At 46.8% G+C, this 21439-nt stretch overlaps 1 protein-coding gene across 1 annotated transcript in view; it reads left to right on the plus strand.

Moving 5' to 3' along the window:
* The first annotated feature begins 15018 nt into the window (after positions 1-15018).
* Positions 15019-21439, plus strand: part of LOC117796097 — an 18612-nt gene continuing 12191 nt past the window's right edge. The window contains exons 1-2 of the mRNA XM_034643068.1: positions 15019-15688; positions 19751-19950. Of these exons, the coding sequence (XP_034498959.1) occupies positions 19844-19950 (107 nt within the window). The 5' untranslated portion in view covers positions 15019-15688; positions 19751-19843. The remainder of the gene's footprint in view (positions 15689-19750; positions 19951-21439) is intronic.

Consider the following 21439-nt stretch of genomic DNA (forward strand, 5'->3'; position numbering starts at 1 on the left):
GTGTGCGCGTGTGTGTGTGTGCGCATGTGTGTGTGACAGAGAGAAAGAGAAAGAGAGAACCAAACTCTGAGGTTTCAGAACGACTTCAGGAGGATTGAGCAGGTTTTGAAATTTGTTCTGACTTGTCCCTGGCATTTGCCATATGGTCACGTGCTTGGAGACTTCCTCCTGGGCATTTCTGATTTTCTATCTAATGTGGTTGCACAGGGTGCTTTGAATTCAAATGGCTACACGAAAATATTTAATATGAATTACTTCCTGAAGCTCTCTGGAAGGGAGAGGAAAGAGAGCCTTAGAGCGCTCCAGCGCCTGCTGGGCTCCAGCTTGATCCAGAAAGCCGCTCACCTTGGTGGACACGTGTCCTCAGAACAAGAATGATGGCTTCGAGTGAGGACCGTTTCATAACCAAACCTTGAACTATTTCTCAGAAGTCTCATTCGGCACCGTGTGCTCTTACGTGTAAACGTACTTTATGATTTCAGGGAAAAACAGCATGGAGATCTTATGAGAGGGTAACACAGAACCCCACAGAAAAACCAGCTCACAAAATAGCGAGCCAGTCTCCAACTGGTGAAATCCCTCTTGGTGTGACAGAACACCGCATGCCTCCACTTAATGGAGCTTTAAGGTGAGTGACAAAGTAACCCAGTGAGATAGGGCGGAGTTTTCCTCAGTCACAGACCCTACCACAGAGCTTGGTTATCGAGCTCATTTCTTCTTCTAGGGTTGCTTTTTCAGACAATATTGGCTCCTCGTCTACCCTGCTGCTTAAACAGAGCAGAAAACAGTTGATGTAGACACGAGCTCTTCTGAGAGGAGCTCTGTGTGGGGGACACATGGGGCCAAAGGGTGGAGCAGGGACCATGAAATACTGTTCAACAGTCTCTCCTCACAAAAGGACTGAACCACGAGCTCCGAAGCGTGCTGATGTTTAATAAACTCTCACAACGCCTCCTGCCTCCCCACCTGGCCTGGGAAGCATGGCCAAGAAAAAGTTCTCTCAAATACTTCCTTTGCTCATTTGTTTTGTTTCTTGAATTCCACATAGGAGTGAGATCATACAGGATTTGCCTTTCTCTGACTGGCTTATCTCGCTGAGTGTGAGGCTCTCTAGTTCCATCCCTGTTGCAAATGGCAAGATTTCATTCTTTTTTATGGCTGAGTAATATTCCATTGTATATATACCACATCTTCTTTGTCCATTCCTCTATCAGTGGGAGCTTGGGCCGCTTCCATAATTTGGCTGTTGTAGCTAATGCAGTTATATGCCTGTGGATGAGTGGACCGCGGTGTTTTTGTATTTAGGGGTAAGGGCGCAGTAGTGCACATACTGAATTACAGTGTCATTCTATTTTTAACTCTTTGAGGTTACCAGAGGGAGGTGGGTGTGGGGAGGGGTGAACAGGAGGTGGAATTAAGGGGGGCCCTTGTCACATTGAACACAGGGTGTGTATGGAAGTGTTTGATCACTATATTGGGCCCATGAAACTAATACAACACTGTATGTTAGCCATACTGGGATTAAAAGAAAAAAAATACTTTCACAAGGTCTGCCCTTACCATAAAACACTGTGGCCTGGGAAAAAGAACAGGGCTCCCACCCGTCTTCAGGAAAGGATGCTGTCGAGCTCCTGGAAAGATTTCTTTTAGGACAGTCTCCTACAAACTCACAACCCATTGGAGCATGTTGTGCGAGTCTGTGACTTTCCCCACCCATCTCATAGAAAGGGGAGCGAAGCTTAAAGCCATGTGTGGTCACAAAACCAGACCTGTTTCCTGCCACCCGTTTCTCCCCTCCTCCACCTTGGATGGACTTGCACCCAACTGATAAAAGTAACCAGGAAGACCTAAAGCTCTCACTGGAATAACTTCCTTAGAAGGTCCAAAATTTCCTGTACAGCTAAGGACCCCAGAATTCTTGGGGGGCACACCTGCCCACGAGTGACTGCAGAGGAAACGCTGTGGGAGTCCTTGTGCATCGTGAGGATTAAATGCGCTAAGACATTGAGGTGCTCTCGGAAGAGGTCCGAGCACAGCGAAAATGTGCACCGCATGTCACGGTCATTATTATTCGAAAGGATTTGAAGATCAATTCTTTGTCACTCTGCATTAGAATGCACCTTTCTTTTATACCTCCCTTACCACAAAAAGTGTTCTCTTCCACAAAAAAAAAATATATATATATATGTATATATATATATTTTTTCATGTCTTGAAGTCAAACCATAGCAAACCAAAGCAGTCGTCACTCACAGCTACACAAACACTAGAAAACAGATTAAATCCCCCGACCCCTTTTCTTCTAGAAGGAGACTGGTTACTGACATCTAGACCCTGATTTTTTTTTTTAACCTATACATGTTCAGAGAGCAAGGGGAGAATAAAAGAGTCTATGGGAACCAAACTTGCGTCTTCTTGGATTTTCAGCATTTTGCTCTGGTTTCTCAACCAATAAAACAAAATAACTTACTGAATATTTTAAAGGGTTTCTTTCTTTCCTTCTTTCTTTTTTTTTTAAACTTTTTAAAAATATTTCTTTATTTATTTATTTATTTATTTATTTGAATGGAAACAGTGTCATGCCAGCAAAAAAAGTCTGCTTTTGTCCATTATAATGTTGGGAAGTCCAACACACCAGTCCGGAAGTTCTTTGTACCAGTCCTCAAGCACTGTGAGAGCAGGGAATTCATCCTTTTCACCAGTGGACAGCAACACCTGGTAGTGGGAAGTTTCAGCTGCTGATACAAGTAGTCTCACAGGTGTGGAGGCATAAATGGTTGCTTAAAAGGAAAAATGATTTCAAGAGCAAGACCTTGTCCCCAGATTAATTTTAATTTTTAGCAGTGTTTCCCCAGGGCCAGGCCACTGTTGGCCCTTCTTGGAAATTGTCGCCAATCTTGAAAGTGCAACGTGGTGGACTTTCTCAGAAGACTGAATTTGCTAATTGCAAAGATTGGCCTTCTTCCTGACATTCTTTCCTTCGCACTTAGTATTGGTGGATTCCTATAGCCTTGATCATTCACCATCATAGAACTCATCCCTCATTTTGTTGTTCATTTATGTTGATTCTTACTCCTGTAGTCGAAATGACAGGCAACCATGTTCTTCCCAACCATATTGTAGGTCTGGTGCTTGGTCAAGGGCTTATATTTATTGATGGAAGGAGGAAGGAAGGAAGGATGGACAAAAATAAGGATGGAAGGAAGGAAACAGGGATCTTCAATTTGTGTCAGGAGTGAACTTCTGAGCAACTTCTCCGATGATGGGTTCAACAGCTCTACCTGGTAACGCCAATCGAGGAGCTCTGGTTAGCGTGTGAGGCCATGGGTTTGAGTCTACAATTCCGAAAATTCCCAACAAACTTTTATTTAGGGGCTTAACCTCAACCATTGTGCCAAGTGCTGGAGAAAAGGCATGCATTACTACCCTTTGACCTTAGGGCCCACATGTTGGGGTGCAGCTTGCCTATGCCTTCCCCATGGTCCATCCCACCCAGGAGCAGCCTGGATGAGTGAGGGAGCATTGGTGTTTATGTAGGGAAGATGGAGCTACCAGCTAACTGAACTCGAGCCAGGCCCAGAAGCTCTAAGACCGTTTATGAGGATGTGAGGGCACCAGCTGAAGAGCTCCATCTTATACAATTGAGAGGAATTTTCACATGAAGTACATTGAGCACATTTATGAACATTATATGTCTTACAGGGTCTTAAATCTACATTTTCACCTGAGTGAGAGATCCTCTCTTGAAATGCAAGAGAAAATACTCCCAAGGCTTGTTCGAACGTCTCTGGACAGCTTGCCACCTTTGGGGGCAGTCTTAGGGAGGGGTGGACAGTTCTAGAGGCAAATCCTTTCTTGCATTATGCTGGCAATGGCCCCCTTGTCATTCTCTTCCTGCTCCATGTGGCATAGGGATCACACATTCTAGGTTTTTTCATCTTTTACAGGAGGCTGGAGAGTCTGGTCTCCCCTATGGACCAGTTATGGCTCACCTTTCCCATTGATCTTGACTGAGGAGATGGGGCCTTCGTGAATTCAGGGTTAACAAGTTAGGGGTGCTCTGGGTGAGGGGAAGCCGGGGGTAGACACCATTTCCGACTTCAGTTTTATGGGTACTGTAGATTATGAGTCTGAAAGGGCTGGGGACCCGGATAGAGCTTGGAATTGATGGCTGCTTCTGGAATGTAGCTCCGTAACACTGTTCAGCTGATGAAGGGGGTCAGGAAAGGGGCCAGGAAAATCTCCAGTTACATCTTGCTTCTGCCAGTTAGGATCTGTTCTCCTCGTCAGTGTAACAGCACCTCCAAAAGGAAGAGAGCAATGACCTCTTTTCATGATGTAGGAAGATCCTTAAAACAACACACAATAAATGCGGAAAGGTATGCGGAAACCCAGCAGATGAAGCTGACATTGAAGACTTAGCTACTCACGAGTGTCAGCTCGCTCCTCAGCCCTTCCCAATCCCAGACCGCACGTACCCCAAGCCTGTGTGTCTGGGAGCATAGACGGTGAGTGGGGGCAGCTCTTTGAATTTGCAAGACACAGGTCCTTCGGGGGAGCAGCACCTCACTGCTCACAGAGCAGCAGCGTACAAATGACGGCGTCACACCGTTGCCTTGGAGCTTCTCCAGGAGTGGGGAGTGGGCACGGAAAAGAGGAAAGGGAGTCTCAGGTGACTTTTCCCAGGCCATACCCCTGGGAAGTGGCACCTAGATCTCCAGCATCTTCATTGTTCATTGGAAAATATTTTTTCTGCAGCTGGATCAGCCAGGCACACACTCCTTGTTGGCTGTGGGTGGAGTATCTCTGTCTCCTGCCCCTACCGACAGTGGATGAGTCATCTCTGATTCTTCGTCCACCCTCCTGGCTCCCCAACTTGGACATCCAACTTCACTCTGGCCACACTCTAGAGTTTAAGCTCGGCCTCCTTGTCTGAAGGCTCAGTCGAGCTGTGGTGGGTTCCGAGCCAAGCTCCCAGGATCATTCCCTTATTCCGCTCTAGGGTCTTTCTTTAGAATAAGTTGTCCTGTTTCTTGTATCCACTCCTTGGCCTGTATCCCAGAGATTCAGTACTGTTGCCACCACCTGTATGGAAAGATTCTCCGTACACAGTCTTTCCTCTCTTTACAGCTTACTTGAACACAAGCCAGTAGCTCTCATTTAAATGGTCGGCTACCAAGGACAGCATTGACCAAGGCATTGTGTCGACAAATACACAGAAGGCAGGGACAAAGCTCTGCGCATGCTTCATGGCTCCGATCTCTCTTAACTGATTCCTTGATGACCTCTAGCAATCATGCCTGTCTGTCTGATTCCTGAGCCACTAACTCACAAATTAGTCTCTTGTTCTTTCAAGTAAGACTGTGCCTTCAAACGTGCAGAACTCCAGAGTCCTCCTGGCCTTGAGGGGTCATTTGCCTTGCTAGGGAAATGCCTTCCCTCATCTTNCTGTCTGATTCCTGAGCCACTAACTCACAAATTAGTCTCTTGTTCTTTCAAGTAAGACTGTGCCTTCAAACGGTGCAGAACTCCAGAGTCCTCCTGGCCTTGAGGGGTCATTTGCCTTGCTAGGGAAATGCCTTCCCTCATCTTGGAAGCTCAGTCACAAGGATCTGTGTCTATAAGTTTCTTCACAGGAAGACCCCCTCTAGGCCACACCCTGGCACCCTTGATCTGTTGAACCATTTCCGGTGACCTCTCACTCACTGTACTTCCGGACCTGCTCCTGGTTTTAAAATCTCAACCCATAATTACTGTAAGCTGACAATTTGGGGATAGGAGAGGAATAAGGCACGGCACCTGCCAAAGCGTGATGTGGGGGAACATCTATGGGGCAGCTTAAAACCTCTTTTGGTAAATAGCCACAGGAATATTCGCCACTTCTCCTGTGAGACAGGCATCTTGCACTTAAGAAGACCCAGGCTTTGGAGTAATTTGAGGGAAAAAATAGCGACAAGTATATATATTTTCTTTTAAGGGTGTCATAACAAAAATACAGTCACGCATAAAAGGAAGAAGACAAAAATGAAAACAAGCAGTGAAAGACAACATCCGCTCTCATTTCAGTTTCCTGGAAGCGGAATGTGGTTGGGCAGATGGTGCTCTTTTGTTTCACCAGAAGAAACGATAAGATGTAAATATGCACGGCCATATTCAGCAGTGCCGGATGGAGAAGGGGCACATCGTACATGTGCTTGCTTATTTCTAGGCTTGTTTGAAGGGTTTCTTCTTTGAGTTGAGTTGGCCATCCCTCAGAGTCCCCAGATACTGCCTTAGATGGACGGCTCTCCACAGGGCCTCAAGAGTTCTCTAGTGTTCTTTCACTGGGCCACCAGGCAGTCTGTGAACTCCCTTACATCTTTGGAAAACTATCTTAGGTTTTGTGCATTTCCTAGAGTGTCTTCTATATCTCTGAAGAGATTGGACAAAAGATTCAATACCCATTGCCTCCTTGTCTCCTCACTCCATGCCACCAGTTTCGCTTCAGTCTCCAGGTGGCTACACAGAGTTGTTTAATACCATTGCCCCACATCTGTGTTGCATTGAAGAAGTTTCAAAGCTCTTTCACATTAAAAAAAAAAAAAAATCTTGTTTGACTCAGTGACAGGCGCAATTACCAGTAGCTCCATTTCACAGCTGAGAAAATNTTAAAAAAAAAAAAAAATCTTGTTTGACTCAGTGACAGGCGCAATTACCAGTAGCTCCATTTCACAGCTGAGAAAATGAAACTCGGAGTCGCGACTTGGCTGGTTTGTGGACACGTGTCTTGGGCAGGAGCAGAATAAGCCCTCCTCATGGCTCTTGTGTCCCAGTCCCGGATTCTTCTACCTGCTGCTCTTGTCCTCGCTTTGGGGGCTTGGACAAAAACAAAATCACCATTGGCATTTGATATCATTGAGGACCGAGGGCATTAGAGTCTAAGACCTGTACGGAATGAAAAGGGGAACATAGGACTCGATGTCACTGTGCTTCTCGTTCTAGTTAATTATATGCATGCTTGATGGCCCCACAAGGTTGCTGTGGGCAAAAATAGTTTCTCTACCTCTGCATATCTGTGCCTAAACAGTACCTTCTGGTATACATAGTAGATATTTAAATATTTGAGTTGCGCATGAGGGATTGAACGTGTGAATGAAGTACTAGGCATACAAGGACTAAATGGCCTGGTTTTCCAGAGACCTACCATAGTTCCGCCATGCATCCCTGGATCCTTGGATGGGCCTTTGCTGAAGTCCTTGTGACGATCCGAGGTAGTCACATGTGGAGGTCAAAGCCTGCTAGAAGACGTTTGGTCAATGGATTATAAAGCTCAGTCATAGAGAGGTTTCCATCTCCTGTGGCCCTCTGTCAGTGGTTTCCACACCATCCTGACACCACCCCTCAACTATCTGTCTAGGTTGTGAAGCCTCGTGAATTGTGCTCTTCATCAAATAAGCTGTTCTTAAGACAGCCACGCTACTCAGGTTCAAGAGAGAGAAGAATCTCTCGGCTCAAATTGAAACTAAAAGCCAGCTACCTAATTCCAACAATGAAAGGATAGAGAAGATGGGGCTGGGCAGGCATGTCCCAGAGAACCCTGGAGAGGAAGGTGTGGGCAATAGGAGAATGGTGCATGGAGTGTGTTGAGTCTGGATTCCAAAGGAAACACGAGTCAGGTAAATGGCACACGAGAGTTCCCAGGAGTGGCACACTAAACCCAGTCTGACCTCTGGATCCAGCAGGAACCCCCCAATTGAGCTCCCATGTTTCCCTCAGAGATGGAAAGTTCAGTTTTATACAATTCAGATGTATTGGTGAAAAACAAATCTTTTTTAGGATTTTTATTGTATTATATGATATGAAATAAATTTCTAAAAATAAGACCCCGATGGAAAATCTACATTTTGAACATTAAAGATGGTTTCTTCTACCATTGATCAGAGTAGATCTTTCATACCGGCACTGATTACTTATCGGGATGGAGTCACCTCTGTTAACTTGGGGCCAAGAAACTGTGGGATTGGGACATACTGTTTTAAATCTCTACATGTGGGAAGTTGGCTAGAAGGCATGCATGGTGAGGCAAAAGTGAATTTTGTGGAGGAGACTTTGCATTAAAAAAAGGAAACTTTCAGGGTCGTAGGTCTCCCCTCCATCCCCTCAGTGTAGCGTCTGAAGGGAGCCAGTCAGTGGATCTATATAGTTATTTGATACCAATAGGCCCTGACGTTAGCAAAACATACACGCCGCAACATTCTTCTCTTTCTGAGGGACAACTTTTTTCCCTGACAAACCGATTGCCAGGATAATTCCAAAGAAAAATCGTTTGTTTCCCTCAGTATATTTCCCAGAGTCCATAGTCTCTCATGGTTCATTCCCCCTTCTGTTTACCCCCTCTTTCTTCTTCCCCTTCTTCTCCTACTGATCTTCCTACTACAAACTGAGGGCTTCAGAGGGGAGGGCGGTGGGGGAATGGGATAGGCCGGTGATGGGTAGTAGGGAGGGCACGTATTGCATGGTGCACTGGGTGTTATATGCAAGTAATGAATTATGGAACTTTACATCAAAAACTAGGGATGTACTGTATGGTGACTAACATAATATAATAAAAAATATTATTATAAAAAAAACAACCAAAGATAAATTGTACCTTTCCCACAGTCTAGTCCAAAAACTTATAAAGACAGAGCCTGGGACCCTATCAAGATGAGTCTTTTGAAAGATAATTTTCAGAGACCTAGCACTCTGGAAAGTAGGGGACATCATGGCCAGGGGGGCGTAGACTGGAGCTTTTGAACTTTCTCCCAGGGAAATAATGTTGGAAAAGCAGAAGTCTTAGAAAGCATCTTACCTAAAACATTTGAGCTGAGCTCTTAGCCAATTTCCAGGGAATTACCAGAGCTACAGGGAAGGGGCACGGAAAAGGAGGATGTAAACCTCCACCCCTGAGGCACAGAGACGGGCTCTCAAATGGAGATGTCATGGAGATAAATCCCCATCATCTGACGCAGAGACAGTCTCCCCACATCTTATAACCTTGACACTGTACTTGTTCCTGAGAACCACACAACGAGCTAGCACATCACATTTCCCGCAAAAACATGCAGAAAGGAAATTGAGGGACTGCCATCCCTTCTTGTTGATGACCTATATTCTCCAAACCATCTTAGTAAACAATGGCTTATTTTGCTGAAATGATTGTTTAAAATGATCCTTAATGACCACCCAGTTTTCATTCTATGGACAATGACTTCCAAACGTTCTATTCCCCAAGATTGCATATATGTTTTTTGGGAAAATATTGATAATTGTAAAACATAGGTTCTAGAGATTTGCCTTGATCTCAGTCACCAGCCCAGAACCTGTTTCCTCGTCTGTACACCGGGGTAATAAGGTCCGTTTGGCCTAACTTAAAAGGTCTTTGTGGTCATCAAACAAAATACTGAATCCTGTTTTAACTCTACAAATTAAACACCTACTCTGTGCTGGGAACTGCACTAGGCTCTGGAAGGACGAGAGTGAACAAGACTCCTTCCTACTCCCAACAAAGCTTACAGGCTAGTCGTGGTGGACACATACATTAAACACATACCCACATGCTTCGAGAATGCAATAGAAGGGTAAGTATGGAATGGTATGGGGTCACAATAGGAAGTGGAAAGGGCACCAACAGCACTGGAAGGAGGAAGCTGGGAAACTTTCCAGGAGGAAACAGAAGACAGTGAAGTCGGCGCTGAAACGTTCAAGTACAGGAACAGAGAGTTGCGTTCTTAGCCTGTGCTACTATAGCCTTAGATTCAGTATTGGCATTCCGTTAGCATAAAGATCAGTATAATCTCAGTAGCCTGCCCTGGCAATGCTCCGAGCATCTTCCAGTATGGGCAAGGGAGCAAGCGGCATATTGTCTAATCTTCCCAACCCCACATCACCGTAGATGTTTGAGATTTAAAGAACTCAGGGTGGCCGGTTGGATGGCTGTGGTTGGAACCACCCACTCCTCATTGGCATTTTCCCGACTGCACTTCTGGAAGGGAGGAAGAAAAGAAAATGTTGCAGGCACCCACAGTTCCAAAAGGAAGAAACATGTCAGTTGTACCCACTCATGTCATCTCTGCTTAGTGACAGGCAGAAGAACTCCCACTCCTGGTGGTCCAAACTCCACAAGGAAAGGCATGCTGGAGCTGCCCACACTACTCTCAAGGGTGGCATGGGAGATCGGTCAGGACGCTCCTCCCAATGTCTCAAAGAACTGAAGAAAAAGAGAGTGTCTAAGTCAGTCATAATGAGACAGTCTCTTCTGTTGGACTAGGTGCTTCGTGGGCTTAGGGATCACCAGGACTAGTCACTTCTGTAATGCCAGGATGAGACATTGGGTTTGGCCCAGAGCAAGCTCTAATACAGGTACAAGAACAACAACAAAATGGTATGTTTATTGTTGAATTGAATTTGCCACATGGCAAATAAAGAGATGGACCAGAAACAGATTCAGAAGGGATGTTTTATTTTAGAAGAATAACTTTTTCAATAAAAATGATTCAAATACATTATCAAAGTTCTAGTCAATGTCAAAAGTTCCTGAACAAGGCAACCAACCAAACACAAGAAACCCAAAATTCAAATACATGCAAGCTCACATCCCTTAGAGATATTCACAGTTAATATTATGCAAGCAGGGACTGATGACATGGGGGCAGGCTGCAGACAGTGGAACAGGCAGGCAGACATGGCTCCCAAGGCCATCCTGGCAATGCTGATGTGTCTATTAAAGGCTGTCAAAATCTTCTGAAGTTCCAAATAGGCTAAAGGTCTACATCTGTCCTGTGGCCCCTGAGGACATGCTGAGGGTTAAGGTGTCTTCCTAGTTAGAACTAGACCAAAAGCAAAGGCAACACAAGATGTTAAGAAACCATCGCAGGAGGATATGTTTTAGGAATCATCGGGATAATTAGGAAAGCCCTCCGTGCTAGAAGGGCTTCCTGTTGTATAAATTCCCTCGGACTGCGAAGCTGGCAGAAATGCCAGAAGACCCAACAGTCAAGAGGAAAAGGGAAGTCCCTTTCCACGGTTAAATCCAACATTGAAGCCTCTTACTGACCTGAAGAATCACAGAAAGTCTGAGATTTCCTTCACCAAAGGCCATTTTTTAACTGAAAGAGTACAGCCCTTCAACTTCTTCAGTGAAAGATCAAATTGCTCGGAAATCCTTTACCTGTGAGACAGAATCCACTGACAGGGCCTTCGAAGTCTGCTTGTAGACCTACCACTCCTGCCTGACCCACGCACGAGTGAATACAGACATCCAGGAATCCACTCACCTCAGGATGCCCCAGGCCTCCAGGGCCGCGTTTGTGAGCATCCTGGGTATTTCCTGAGCTAGTAACTAAAGGGTAAGGATGTCTACAGAGCCATTGCAAATCCTGACACACACACAGTTGTCTGAGAAAATCGACAGAGAGGGGAAGTGGTGTTTACAGTGGCATAGAGCTAAAAGAAGTAAATTATTTATTTTCTTTTTTATTTGTAAATGTTGTGAGTTTTTTAAGAGAACAACCAAAGGAGATACCATATTATCTACAGGTACAGGTACGTACGTGAAGATAAATAGTTACTTATATGGAATCCTTTCAAATTGGGTTTCTTGTTATCATGGACTAAGGAAAACACTTGAAAAGGAACATCCTAAGATGAGGGCGCTTATGTGGAAACATCCGAGGTCAGGAGCTCATGAAAACAGGGAACTGAATTTACAACCCAAGCATTCTAGAGCTAAATATTGCTTTGTAGTGTATCCTATTGAGTTCCATTCCTTCAAAATCACATTATTTCGATATACCAGATTATACAATAGGTAGTCATAATTTCATTAATAAAGTGGAGCCCAACTTGCCATGTTAAGCAAAGTGGAACTAAAGGAATGGATTCACTGAAGAGACATTTCAAACTGCTGCAAAAGAAGTAAAAGCAAGAGCATGCAACTTGACGATACACAGGCTTCCGTCCATCTTGTCTGCCGTAAGTGAGTCTGCTTTGGAAAAGTGACATTTGAGCTGGGTCTTAAAATCCAGGCAGGATTTTGCTTAAAAAGGCAAAAGAATGCCGTTGAAAGTGAAGAAACAGAAGTCACAGTAGAAGTTGGTGTGGGAAAACGGGGGCCTATCCAATGACATCACATGACTTGGTTGACCTGTGGAGGCATGCCTTGCATGGACCCCCTCAGGGGTCAATGGGAAGCATTTGAACTTTGATAGAGAGCAGGGACCCTAGAGTATTTTCAGCAGAGAAATGCCATGTTTGGAGATATTGTTTAGGAATAGAAATCTAACAGTGGTGTCAAGAATGTTGGAAGGAACCAATCTGGAGACAAAACAGTCAAGAGCTCTCACACTGGGAAGGGGAACAGTAAGGACGAGCCTACATGGACTTTGGACATAAAAAGTCCAGTTGAATTGGACCCGGGATTCCTGATTTCTTGACCCTCAGGGGGAGAAAACTGTGCCTCTGCATTTTACTCCTCTTCTGTTTTTCCTTCTATTAACATTACCCTCTTTTCTTTTTTTTTTTTCTTTCAGTATCTCAGTGTTTAGTTTATTTATTTTTATTTTTTTATTATATTATGTTAGTCACGATGCAGTACATAACTGGTTTTTGATGTAAAGTACCATGATTCATTAGTTGCGTATAACACCCAGTGAACCATGCAATACGTGCCCTCCTTACTACCCATCACCGGTCTATCCCATTCTCCCACCCCCCTCCCCTCTGAGGCCCTCAGTTTGTTTCTTAGAGTCCATAGTCTCTCATGCTTCATTCCCCCTTGTGATTACCCCCCTTTCTCTATCCCTTTATTCCCCCACTGATCTTCCTACTTTTTAGGTTCCATAGATGAGAGAAACCATATGATAATTGTCTTTCTCAGCTTGACTTATTTCACTTAGCATTATCTCCTCTGGTGCCCTCCATGTTGCTGCAAATGTTGAGAAATCGTTCTTTTTGATAGCTGAGTAATATTCCATTGTATATATGGACCACATCTTCTTAATCCAGTCATCTGTTGAAGGCATCTTTTTAAGGGACCTCCACACTGTTTTCCAGAGTGGCTGTACCAACTTGCATTCCCACCAACAATGTAGGAGGGATCCCCTTTCTCCACATCCTCTCCAGCATTTGTTGTTTCTTGCCTTGTCAATTTTTGCCATTTTAACTGGCATAAGGTGGTATCTCAGTGTGGTTTTGATTTGAATTTCCCTGATGGCTAATGATGTTGAACATTTTTTCATGTGTCTGTTAGCCATGTGTATGTCTTCATTGGAAAAGTTGTCTGTTCATATCTTCTGCCCATTTTATGATCTGTTTATTTGTTTCTCGTGTATTGAGTTTGAGAAGTTCTTTGTAGATCTCGGATACCCGTCTTTTATCTGTAGTGTCATTTGCAAATATCTTCTCCCATTCCGTGGTCTGCCCCTTAGTTTTTTTTAAACAAAAACAAAACAAAACAAAACAAAACAGAAAACAAAAAAACATTACCCTCTTTTCTTGAATGAAAGGAGGAAGCTGCTTTCTGGGTCCCCGTGAGCAATTTTGTTTCTCAAACCATGTCTGCAGTTCCAAGTCGGTAGTCATATTAGTTTGGTCTGATGGCTTGATTCAGAAGGCAAGCTCTGGAATTCAGGAGGAAGACTCAACCTTACTGTGCTAGTTATTACCCTCGTGATCCCCTCTAAGCCTCAGTTCCGTTAGTATGGCAGGTAATAACAGCGCCTGTCTTGGGCATGCTCAGCATGGAGCCTGGAGCGTGGGAGATGCCCAGTCAACACTGTTTGTTATCACATGCCCACAATTGCTTATCTACAATTCTAAAACCCCAAACACTCTGCAAAACCTAAATTTTGTAACTTATTTGGCTGCAACAACTGACCTGTTCTGAACTCATTTGGCAGCAAAAGTTGACCTGAACTGACACGAGGCTATTTATAGTCTTTATTTATCCCACTTCGTGCTCATACCCATATATTTTCCTGCAGAAATATTAATGTGCTTGATTGCGGGGTGCTGCCCCAGGCCCCAATGGGCACGTTAAATGAGACCAAGCGTGCAACATCTCACCATTCTAAATTCGAAACATTCTCCATGCCAAAGTTCATGTGGCCCCAAACTTTCAAATACGGGCTGTGAATTCATATCACAAAGCTCGCTCCTTTTCAAGGAGTGGTTGGTGGCCCCTGCGTTTAGATGAAAAGAAGAAACTGTCAACGTTGATTTTTTTTTTTAATTCTTCAGATGCTTACAAGGGAAATAGAAGTGGGTTCCTCATGTGCTTATGGGAGGTGCTGGAAGCTGTGAGTGTGAAGCCCACCTCCCACCTGAGGAGTTTCAGTTTCAAAAACCTGTCTTTTGTGCTCACTCCTTCTATCTCCTGGGCTTGCTCTAGAGAGGGCATGAATGGAGAGAAGTCGAACATGGGAGAATGTCATGAGAAGGAAGTCAGAGAATGACTCAGGGGTGGCGTCCCTCAGGGCAGAGAGTGGCCCAGGACGGTCCTCATTGCTCTGGGGTCTTGCACCCGAATGGAGAGTCATGAGGCCAGGACCACTGTCAGCTAGGCTTTGGTCCTCAGGCCCTCTTTCTGCATGCCCTGGGTCAGGCACAGCACATATTAGGTGCTCAATAAACATACATGGGATTGGAGTGACCTGTTTCTTTCTGCTATTTCCCCTGTCTCTCCTCCTCCCTCTCTCCCCGCTTCCTTGGGCAGCAAGGGCAGGGCCGCTGAGCCGCACAGAGCAGCCCAGCACTCTTTCATCTCTTGGAAGCATCCGGCCGAAGTCTGAATGTGGGGTGTGTCTTGTGCAACTGCACTTCAGAACCACTCGCCTTTGCGAGCCAGCCATCCCACTTCGCTCCTGCCTCCTGAACAGTTGGCCAGGATGCGGGTCTCGGAGCTGTCCACCCTGGAAGGTGGGACTTCCACATGACCCTGGGGGCTAGCCTTCAACTTGTAGGTTGGCAGTCACAAAACAAAAACTCTTAAGTGAAAAGTGTCTTCCAGTGAAGACGAGCGATGCTTCCTGGGTGGGTGTCGACACAGAGGGCCTTGACAAGGGTCTGGGCCTGTTTCCTTCAGCCTGAGCATGAGCACGGGCCCAAGAACTGGGGCGGGGGGTTGGAACTGGTGTGGCTTCTGTAGTTCCTGGAATCTTCTTTCGTCTACCTACATGAGCTATGTTCGAGAATAAACATGCCGCCGTTATTCCAGGAACACCTCGGGTCCTACTTCTGCTGTAAAGCCCAGTCCCTTTTGATTTTCATCATCTGTATTTGCCTATTTCCCCGTGCTCCTTTAACTCCCTGGAACTTCTGTCCGAGTCTCCGACATCCGTGGTTTGTGCTGCGGGAGCTCCTACAGTCCAGTCCTCTGCCAGAGCTGCTTGGCGTCTCCTACTTTTCCTGGACTGTCGCCGTATAGATGCCTGGCTGCCAACACATAAGCCTGAGTTTCTACAGGCTTAAACAGAACGCCTTGTCTCCCCAGCACCTTCTCTCTCCCGCCCTCATCCACCAGGCTTGGGCACTGTCCTAGGAGTACAGGTCCCATACCTTGGAGGCACAACCGGACCGTTTGTCTTTCTACCTCTACGTTCTGGTTCTAAGTTGGTTTTGGACTCAGAAATCCCACCAAGATTCCATGACACTCATCTTGAAATGCACACAGGTAATAATATCTTTCTTTTCTTTTCTTTATTATTTTTTAACCACTTCCAGGGGCCACTAATCCTCTGATCTTCACCCATGGACTCCCCAGTGCAGGGGTTCTCAGTGTGGTTCTTGGCCTGGTGCCAACATACCCCCTGGGTTGGTCGGTGGATTTTAACACCGATTCCCAGATCCCACCTCCAGACCTACTGAAACAGCATGGATGGTCAGGGAGGTCAGATGGGCTGTCCGAACCACATGGCCAGCATGTGGTGACACTGGGATTCCAACCCAAGTTCTGGCTCCCAAGGCCTTGTTCTGATTCAGTAAGCAAGGTGAACTCCCTGGTTTGTCAAAAAGAAATGAACAGGATGGTTGAGGATGCAAGTGTGTGTGTGTGTGTGTGTGTGTGTGTGTGTGTGTGAATGTGTGTGTCAGAGTGAGGTGACCTAAGATTTAGGGAGGAAACAGGTGGTGTCAGTATGTTCCAGGGCTCTGTCCAAAAATGTCTAAGCCCTACGGTGGTCAAGACATTGCTAGGACGTCTCATTAGGGGCGGCACTCCCTGGCACATGGCTCCTCTCAGCTCCCCTCGGCCCTGTGAAGGCTGCCCGAGAAAGACCAGTGATGGCTGCTGTTGTCTGTAAAGCCCATACCCTTCAAACCCAAAGTCACTGAGACTCCTTAAAACATTAAGAATTCAAGGCTGCAGCCCCCGAGGGAACAGACCAGGCCCAGGCAGAGAGGGGCAGAGAGCCAGAGTCCTCAGCCAGGTGGGACCTTTCAGGCAGGATTCTGTGAGAAGCTGATAACCAGGCCAGCTGCCCCCGGGCCGACACCCGCCAGAGGCCCGGAGCCCCAAAGTGCTGCATCATCCCTTTCTCCCGCCATGCAAGTGGTGTTGCTCGGCTCGGCTCCGCAGGAACCGGTGGTTAGTTCTGTGGTCGCCCAGCAGTTTTATGAAGGCCCTTGAGGTGCTTCAAGTACCAGGTGGCCCCACCGTGGTTTAACTGTCTGGGGGCCTGAGTGCTCTCCGTGGCCTCCTAAGTAACGTAGACAGCCTTGATGTGAGAACTGTTCGGTTGGCCGTGACGATTACATAATGCACCAGAGAAGCAAAGCTCATCTCTGCTGTAAAGGAAGATGATAGAAATGCGTGCATTGTAAGTGAATGAACGAGCAGCCTCTGGAACACTCGGCAGGCCCTGAAGCACTCAGGGGTCATTCTCTCACTGTGGGTTACAACAAGCCCCCTTTTGGTGCTTCACTGATCCCATTCTGCAGATGTGGAAACTGAGGGTCATCAAGGTTGAGGGCCCATCCCAGGGACCAGGGACTGACCAAGAGCATTTCCCAGAGTATGCCAGACTGTTCTTCAGTGACCTCACCAGGCTGAGAGCACCCCTATTCTGCAGACAGTGGCACTTGCCAGCTTCCAGCCAACCCTCCTTCCCAGTCAGTGCCTCTTCCTCCCTGGAAAGTTTCTGGGAGAGCTGTGGCTTACAGCTCACAGCAGGTAGGAACAAGATGGCTATATTTTCTCTTGGTCTTGTTCCCAGACGATCCGTCAGAGAGCACTTCTTAGAACAAATGCAGAATGCAAAATAACTCATACCGCCTTTGTAAAGCCCTCAGGAAGCTATGGGGTGGCATTTCCACTGCCTCATCTCTTGATCTCGGCCCTTGTTTTTAAGCATCCATCTTAGGCTGGGTACCAAGGATACAACCAGGTGTGGAATGCAGAAGATTAAAGACACAAACACGCATACACACGCGTGCACTTTCTGTCCAGCCCTGGGGACCGTGGTCTCCTGGGAAAACCAAACCCACCTGGTCATTGAACGTTTACGCACACGCCCAACGCGGGGTAAGGCACTTCACTCTTTTGCACACGTGACTTCATTTAGCCTCACTGTGGTAATTCCTCTTACCAACATCTTTCTGAAATGGACCATCCTGGTGTGTGTGGATTTGCGTCCACTTCCATCTTCCTCACCAGGCTGTGCACAAGCTTTTGACAGAAGTGCCCTGTCTTATTAACCATGACGTTCTTGCTTATTGGTTCACCCAACAACTGGTCTTCAAGCATCTAGGATCCACCAGGTTGATGCCAGGCCCAGGAGAAGAGCAGCCTTCGTAACGCACTTCTGTGCAAATAAATGCATGAACAAGCGAATGTTTTGCTCCATGCTGGGCAGACTAGGGGATGAGGCCAGGGGTGGAGATGCCAGGTGGTGGCCCTTAGCGTGGCTGAGAGAGGAGGTGACGAGCCTGTGCTTGGCAGAGCCACTGAGATGGCCAGTAGAGGTGGTTGAATGTGTACGGGGCTGGGAGCAGAGCCCAGCTCTCCATGAAGAGCCATGGAAACATCAAAGACTCAGTCACCCCTCTTGCCACCAACATGCACAACTGTGGACCGATGCTGTAAGAGTGCATGCCCCATGGAAGTCATTTGAACATTAATCAAGCTCATGTGTGGAAAACACAGCCTGTCACCTAGAAGGTCCCCACTTGAATCTAGCAATTATTAAGACTGTGAGTAGAGCCACAGCGAGGAGTCTGCTTGCTAGCCTAAGCAAGCATTTGGAAATATGTGCATATACACAAACACTTTGATAGTTAAACTAAAATGCAAAAAACCCGGAGAGAATGATAGGACCAAATCTATCCTTTCATGATTGCCACTCTTTCCCATCTTCTGGAAAGTCTTTGAAAATTCTGCAAGAGGCCCCAAGCCTATTCTGAGAAGCCCTCCATGGTGGCTGAGGACTCTGGCCTGCCAGGCTTCCTGAATCACGGGGGTGTCCCCTGTGCTCCCCACTTCTGCCTGCAGCATCTCCCGTGGGGGCTGGCCTCCTCTCCTGCAGGGCTCATGGCCAGAGCCACACAGACCCAGGTCCCCTGAGCTGAAGGGTAATCCAGCCCGCCAATTACTGGAAATTAAAGCCAGGTAATTTGAACCCATCTGCTGGGTGCCTGACCACAAACCACCTCTTAGCTAACCCCGAGCTGGATCCTGTTACTCCCCCAGTGCCTGCCCGGCTTCATTAGCACGGCCGTGGGAAGGGAGGAAACCAAGGGGTTACCGGGTCTTCAGTCAGTGCTTTGTCATTAGCGTGGCTATTACCCAGGTCCTCCCTCCCGGGAGACTTCAAGAGACAGGAGCCGGGAGGGTGATTTGGTAACAGGACCAGAGGTTCCCAGATCTCACCAGATGGAGTGGGGACTTCATCAGACGGGCTAGCAAGGGGTGGGGGGCTGCCTGGCAGGCGGGTGTGGGCGGATTCCAGGAGGCCAGCCTGGAGCTTCTTGCGGCAACTCAATGCCACTAGCTCAGACGCTCCACAGATGGCTCTCAGGGGCCACGACGGTGACCCGGCAAAGTGTGGACTTTGGTGTCAGGCAAGCTTGGGTTTGACAAATAAATCTGCTCCTTACTGTATTTTAGGAACTTTCTTAAACACAGAAGTCTCAAGTTTCCTGACATTACAGTGAAGATAAGACCTCCATTCCAGTGAGAATTCATTGATTAATAGATTAGACTCTCTTTCTAGAACAAAGCAGAGTCGGAAGTCTTCATCAATGTTCAGTGGACCTAGGCAGCATCATAGACGCCAAAAGGGAGGGTCTCAGCCATCTAGGGTTTGAGGGGCCTCTGGGGTCACCAAGCCCATCCATGGTCTTTCTGCACTCCTACATCCTCTCTTTGAGAGCGACAAGCACCCTTGTCCCTGTTCCACAGAATGGAAATCGAGGCTTACAGAGGTTGTGCCCTGTTCAAGGAAGTGCACGTGCTGGGGGGAAAACCCACCACTGAGATGCAGGTGTATCCAGACTATCTATCGGTAACAAGGGAGTAAATACACAGAAGAGTCTGGAATGCAGGTAAGGATGACCTGGTCCATAGCTGTTCACATTCCATCCCACAGGGTCAGCGGGAGACATGGGTCCTCGACCCTGTAAACCCCTCTGGGTAACAGACTTGTTTCCTGGGGAAATCTTCAATATCAAGTAACTCTGACGGTTCCTCTCCCAAATGTGACGACACTTTCAACCACCTTCCACATTTTTGTTTCTCTAGAAAACTGAGCATCTTGTGCCAAAAAGATGACAAAAGTGCATTTGCCTTCACCATGGCAGAAGCCAGAGGTTCTGAGCTGAGATTACATCGCTCATGGTAATCGGACAGTGGGAGAGTAGCCAAGCGGCAGCTCTGTCTTCCAGCGTCTTGCCAGCGTTCCGGTCTAGCGGAGAGGGCTTTTCGATGTATCAAAGGGGATGGTACGTATTTATACTTACATCTTAAGAACTTAAAATAGTTTTTAAAGATTATTTATTTATTTATTTGATAGAGAGAGAAAGGGAAAGCACGAGTAGGGGGAGCGGCTGGCAGAGGCAGAACCAGACTCCCTGCTGAGCAGGGAACCAGATGTGGGGCTCGATCCCAGGACCCTGGGATCATGACCTGAGCCAAAGGCAGATGCTTAATTGACTGAGCCCCCCAGGTGCCCCCTATGAGCTTAAAATACTGTCAGGTCTAACATAAGATCTTTCTAACTTTCTTTCTTTCTCTTTCTTTCTTTCTTTCTTTCTTTCTTTCTTTCTTTCTTTCTTTTCTTCTTTCTTTCTTTCTTTCTTTCTTTCTTTCTTTCTTTTTCTTTCTTTTTCTTTCTTTCAATGATTTCAGGGGTCTGTGGGAGGAGGCACCACGGGTGCTGTTAGTGTCCAGCTTTAAATGAGCCACGGCTCTGGCTCCACCAATGCCCACGCCAACACCGTGTCCCTGGCCTCTCCTCGGCTGGCATCGGCTCTGCCTCCCCCCTTGGTGGCTGTGCCTCAATGTTGACAAAGTGTGTCCCATCACATCTGCTGGGAGGCAAAACCTCAGAGTCTCCAAGCCCAGGAAAGTGAACATATGGACCAGGCTTTCAGCCATTCTTCTTCAATTCCTTCCTAAATCTCCCACATCTAATATCGACCTGCCTTTTGGACATGCCTCACCAGTGGCTGTTCTCTCCTTTCATCCCCCGACTGATGGGAAGCTCAGCACATCACCATCACCAGTCCACTAGCTCCAATCTCCCGGTAAGTTCGGGAGCTGCATGAGTTAGCGTTTGCCTGTCTTTCTAACCTCACCTCAGCTCCCCTTACCTCACCTCTGTAAGCACTTTGATCTCCAGCCAGCTGACACTGTCCTTTACAAGCCTAGGGTTTGTCCAGCCTCAGTGCAGGTGAATGCAGGCCTCCTGGCCTAGGGGAAGCCCGTGGGCTGGCTGCTTCGCCCTGCCTTTGGTCTCAGTGCAGGTGATGCTCTTCAGGGACGCCTTCCCTGACCACCCAGCTCCAGTGGATCCTCACGGCACTGCCCCTGTCACCTCCCGTCACGCCCTGTCCTGGGACCACATCTAATTCATTCCTTTCACGGCCTTGACCATGGTGTGAAATGATCTGATGGAAGGACATGTGTGTTTTATCGGTGTGTGACTATGCACGTGTTTACCTAGGTGGGGTCGTGTAGTCCTTCCATGCGTGCTTGCGGGGCTGCCGTCAAGGGCTCTATGTATGTGTGTATCCGTGTGTATTACGTGCTATGTATGCCCACATTCACCTGTGTGATTATGCACCATTGCTGTGTGCATTTAACCTGCATATTATCGTACACTGTTTATGCACATACTTACCTGCATGTGATCATGAACCATTTATGTTCGTGCTTCTGTATGTGATTATATACTGTTTATGCCCACATTTACCTGTGTACTATTTTTTT

The sequence above is a fragment of the Ailuropoda melanoleuca genome, chromosome 14 (genome assembly GCF_002007445.2).
Source record: "Ailuropoda melanoleuca isolate Jingjing chromosome 14, ASM200744v2, whole genome shotgun sequence".
NCBI lineage: Eukaryota > Metazoa > Chordata > Mammalia > Carnivora > Ursidae > Ailuropoda > Ailuropoda melanoleuca.